The following is a 4,459-nucleotide window of genomic DNA, read 5'->3' as shown; positions in this document are numbered from 1 at the left end:
CTAAAACGTCATGGGGGGGTGGAAGCCGTCGACGGTTACAGAGGGCTACATCGAGGACTCAATGAATACCAAAATCGAATCTTCGGAAAGAATCTTGGGAGGAGGCCTGCAAACTACCTCATCATCTTCAAGTACATGTGGTTCTTCTGCTACATTAGCCTTTTATTGAGGCCAATGTTTCAGCTAATTAAATTTTGCATGTATCCAATTTGTCGTTTAAGTCTGTTCCATGTATTCATTTTAACAATGTATCGGGAGGTACGTTCTACTTCTGTGATCCTCCAAAGAAGTAGAAACGCTTCATTTGAATAAATATTATTGTAGTAGTTGTTTTGTTTAATTATAATTTGTATCATTACATTAGGGTTCTAGGCCGCTAAAATTAAATCTTAGGGGACTCGGCCGCTAAAATTCAACTTATCGGTCTATCCATGGTAACATAAATTGACATTTAGCAATATTGTACAATCTATGTACAACAATGAGTAGACCCTTCCAGGTAGAAGGGTCGTAAGCTCCACCCCCATCATTTTGTGAGTAGGTCCAAGTACCTAAAACGACCATTACGATTACACATTCCGACCACACCAGTTCAAGTTCGTACTGTAAGAGTAAGAGAAGTAAAGTGTTATTTGTTAACAAAGTGTTTCAATTCAATCTATCAACATTCGACTTTAACGAGTCAAAGCATGGTCCTTATAACTCAGGCAAAATCGGTGCCGTAATCAGAAGCAGAATCAAGAATCGACGACGTCTTCATTATCAGGTTAGTGGCTCTCATTCTTATCTTATTCAATCCCGTTCCACTAATCTCGAATTTGGGCGTGCCTTGGTTCGCGTTGTGCGGTACCTAACTATTTATTCTAATTCAAATTACGCCTTATATAACAATACGCGTCATTTCTCTTATATTCAAATTCTATTCATCTCCCAAAGTCGCTAGATGAATTCATAAATCGCATCACATATTCAATAAGTCATATCGTGGTTCTTGTAAAATTTCAGAAAATCCTTAATTCATTCTATAAGCTAAATCTAAATAATTCGTATTTTTTCAGTTATAATTACGCTTTGGATCACTCGTAATCTCGATCGAATTCTAATTCTTTATTGATAATTACGGTGGTAATTAGGCTCAAATTTTATCAAATCGTTAACTCGTCTGCCCACTCTCATTATTGCAATTTAATTCGTAGATAGTGAGAAATCAAATCTTGAAAGCATAGCCAACCTCTATATCTCATTCAGTCATATTATTATAGTTACACAGTACGTGCGTTAAGCAATTTATTCGTTAAAGTTTTTAACTTATTATATATTTCTTTAGTGCGTTTCTCATCGTGATTAAAATTCTAAACAGAAAGTCGGAAGTTGCATATATCAAGTCAATTTTCTGTAGTTTCCTATTGTTAATTTAAATATAATCACTTATTCTTAAATCCTTCTTAACGTTAATTTATCAGTCTCGTAAAATGACCAAAGCCGACGAAGCTAGAAGCGTTCAAAGCACAATTCTGGAAAAGTTATCTCGTATAGAAGACTACTTACAAAAGTTTAATACGCAAAATGACAATATCAGCCGTTTAAAAGCGCGTCGAAATATTCTTGAAAGTCTCAGGGTAGAATTTGAAGAAAACCAGTACGAGCTAGAAAAATTAGATTCTAAAACAGAAGAATCTAAAGCGCAACACCGTAGCGTTCGAATTAATTTCGAAAATAAATATTGTGATCTTATGGGGGAAATAATCGAGATTATTGAGAAAAGCGAAAGCTCAAATTCGTATCAGTCTTCGACGTCCACTTTGCAGACGAATCAAAACAATAAAGAATGTATTCTAAATTTACCGGCGTTAAACTTAAAAACATTTTCAGGTAGTTACAAAGACTGGACAAACTTTGAAAATTGTTTCAAATCCGTAATAGACGAGAATAAATCATTAAATTATAGACAAAAGCTTCAATATTTAAAATCGTGCCTACGCGAAGAAGCCCTAAGAGCGATTGAATCCTTATCCATTAGCGATGAAAATTATTCTAAATTGTTGGAAATTCTAGAAAAACGGTTCAAAAACACTAGACTGATCGTTCAGGATCATGTTATGTCAATTTTAAATGCTCCGCTGTTACTCAAATCTTCCCCGGCCGCACTTCGTGAATTACTAGACAACGTCATTACTAATATGGCTGCCTTAAAAACATTAAAAATTCCAGTAGAATCTTGGGACGCGTTAGTAATTCCGATAATCGCGGAAAAATTAGATTTTAATTCAAAACGGGAATGGCAAACGTCCTTAGATACCAGGGTTCCTACTTACGAACAATTTATAACTTTCCCAGAAAAGCGTGTTACGGTTTTAGAAGCTCTAAACAGTTACGGAAATTCGGGCAATCAAAATAATGCTCATCCGAAGAGCAATCAAATTACAAAACGCACTACAACACATTTAGCGACTACCAAACCACAACGAAGCTCCTGTTCATATTGTAAGTCTAATGAACATATGATTCATCAGTGCCCTGAGTTTATTAATCTATCAGTACAAAGTAGACTTGAAAAGGTCAAGCTTATAAAACTGTGCATCAGTTGTTTGAGAAACAATCATTTTGTCGAAAATTGCAGAGTAACCACTAAATGCCGCAATTGTAATAAAAAACATCATTCGTTACTCCACGTTGACGCCTCAAGCCAACAGGGTAATACAACTACGCTTAATAATGTCTCAACGCACGCTAACCACTCTACCCATTCAAATCAATCTAATACAGTATTGTTGGCTACAGCGATAGTACTAATCAAAAATTCAAAAAATCAAAATCAGCCACGCAGAATATTCCTAGATCCGGGATCAATGTCGAATTGTATCACGAAAAAGGCGTGCAAGGAATTAGGTTTACGGAGCTTTAAAGAAAATTTTGAAATTAAAGGCGTAAATGGTACCACCAGCAACACGACTCAAGTGGTGTTCATCAATATAAAGTCCCGTTATAATGGTTATTCAGCCGGAAATGTAAAATGCATTGTTGTTGACAAAATTACGGAAAGTTTGCCGCTGGTACCATTAAACCCAGACGATTTGGAAATTCCGAAAGATGTGCAATTGGCGGACCCTCATTTCTATGAAAGCTCCAAGGTAGACGTACTAATAGGCGGCGGGCTCTTCTGGTCATTGTTATGCGTAGGCCAATTCTCTCTACCTACTGGATTAGTGTTTCAAAAAACCCATTTCGGTTTTATTGCGGGAGGCCCGTACTGTAGTAAATCTAATGCACATCCTGCAATAAATCGTCATAATACTTCCGCAATAAATACGGCTTATTGTAATCTGGCTGTAACCGCTCAAGATTCAATGGAAGAACGAGTTGCTAAATTTTTTGAAGTCGAGGGCGGTAGCACAGGTTTTCATGATAAGCAAACCCTATCTGATGAAGAGCTGAAATGTGAAAAACATTTCAAAACAACAACAATACACGATACAAAGGGCCGTTTCATAATTAAACTCCCGATAAAGGGTAATAACATAAAGGTGGGGGAGTCAAAAAGATTAGCAATGAAGCGTTTTTTTAGTATCGAGAAAAAATTTGCCAAGGACGAAAATCTTAAGACGGCCTATTCAAAATTTATGCATGAATATCTCGCGCTAGGGCATATGCAGTTGACGTCGAATAATCCAAAGACTGACACATTATACTTACCTCATCATGCGGTACATAAAGAGTCCAGCACCACCACCAAATTAAGAGTCGTTTTTGACGCTTCCGCAACGACCGCAAACGGAACAAGTCTAAATGATGTTGTCGGGTCGGGGAGCGTCTGGACGTCGTCTTCGGCGTGGACGGCCCGTCCGTCACGTAGTGGGGGTGAGCACCAGCTCGGACCAGGTAGCTGGTGGCTCGTCGAAGTGGAAAGCTCCGATAGGAGCTGGTTGCGAAAGGTTATTCGTGGTCTAGTGAAAGGAAACTACCAATTCACCAGGAGTCAGTGTTTATTCTAGCAGATGAGTCCAACGACTCTACCCAGCTTGAACTGGCGACTGCTGCGGCCGGTTGCTCTTTTATAGCGGCGGCCGAGCTCCGCCTTCCCGACGGGTCGATTTCATTGGTCGAGCCCGTCGGTTACAATTTCGGCTCTAATTCCTAAACTAATCCTAATACTAACCTATAATTAACTATACAAACTAATCCTACCCTAACCTACGTCCCTATCACTACCTTATCTCTATACCGCGAACGGTGTGGCCAGCGTCGCGATGCTCAGCTCCCGGAGGCGTGGCTTCGGTCTGTCGCTCGGCGGTCGGCGCGGCTCAAACGCGCCGACAAAGGAATGCCGCTTCGCCGCCAAAGGGATGCCGCTTGCCGCCAAAGGGATGCCGCTGCTGTTGCGGCTGCCGCCACAGGAGGCCACCTGCAGTGGTGGGTGATGTGGGCGATGTGGGTGTTGCTGGCCACCCAAGATGTGTTG

The 4,459-nt window shown here is 39.8% G+C and overlaps 1 protein-coding gene across 1 annotated transcript; it reads left to right on the top strand.

Annotated features, from left to right (window-relative positions):
- Positions 1 to 1,472: 1,472 nt before the first annotated feature.
- LOC135142156 (uncharacterized) lies at positions 1,473 to 3,992 on the top strand. The gene has a single exon (XM_064073827.1). It carries the CDS (start codon positions 1,473 to 1,475, stop codon positions 3,990 to 3,992), a length of 2,520 nt encoding a protein of 839 aa, XP_063929897.1.
- Positions 3,993 to 4,459: the final 467 nt, after the last annotated feature.

The sequence above is a fragment of the Zophobas morio genome, unplaced genomic scaffold (assembly GCF_036711695.1).
Source record: "Zophobas morio isolate AGI-343-1 ecotype UQ-CSIRO unplaced genomic scaffold, CSIRO_AGI_Zmor_V1 ptg000046l, whole genome shotgun sequence".
NCBI lineage: Eukaryota > Metazoa > Arthropoda > Insecta > Coleoptera > Tenebrionidae > Zophobas > Zophobas morio.
This window is presented reverse-complemented; position numbering and strand designations above follow the sequence as displayed.

Coding starts and splice junctions, on each gene's coding strand:
- LOC135142156 (XM_064073827.1), top strand. CDS start 1,473: ATGACCAAAGCCGACGAAGCTAGAAGCGTTCAAAGCACAATTCTGGAA.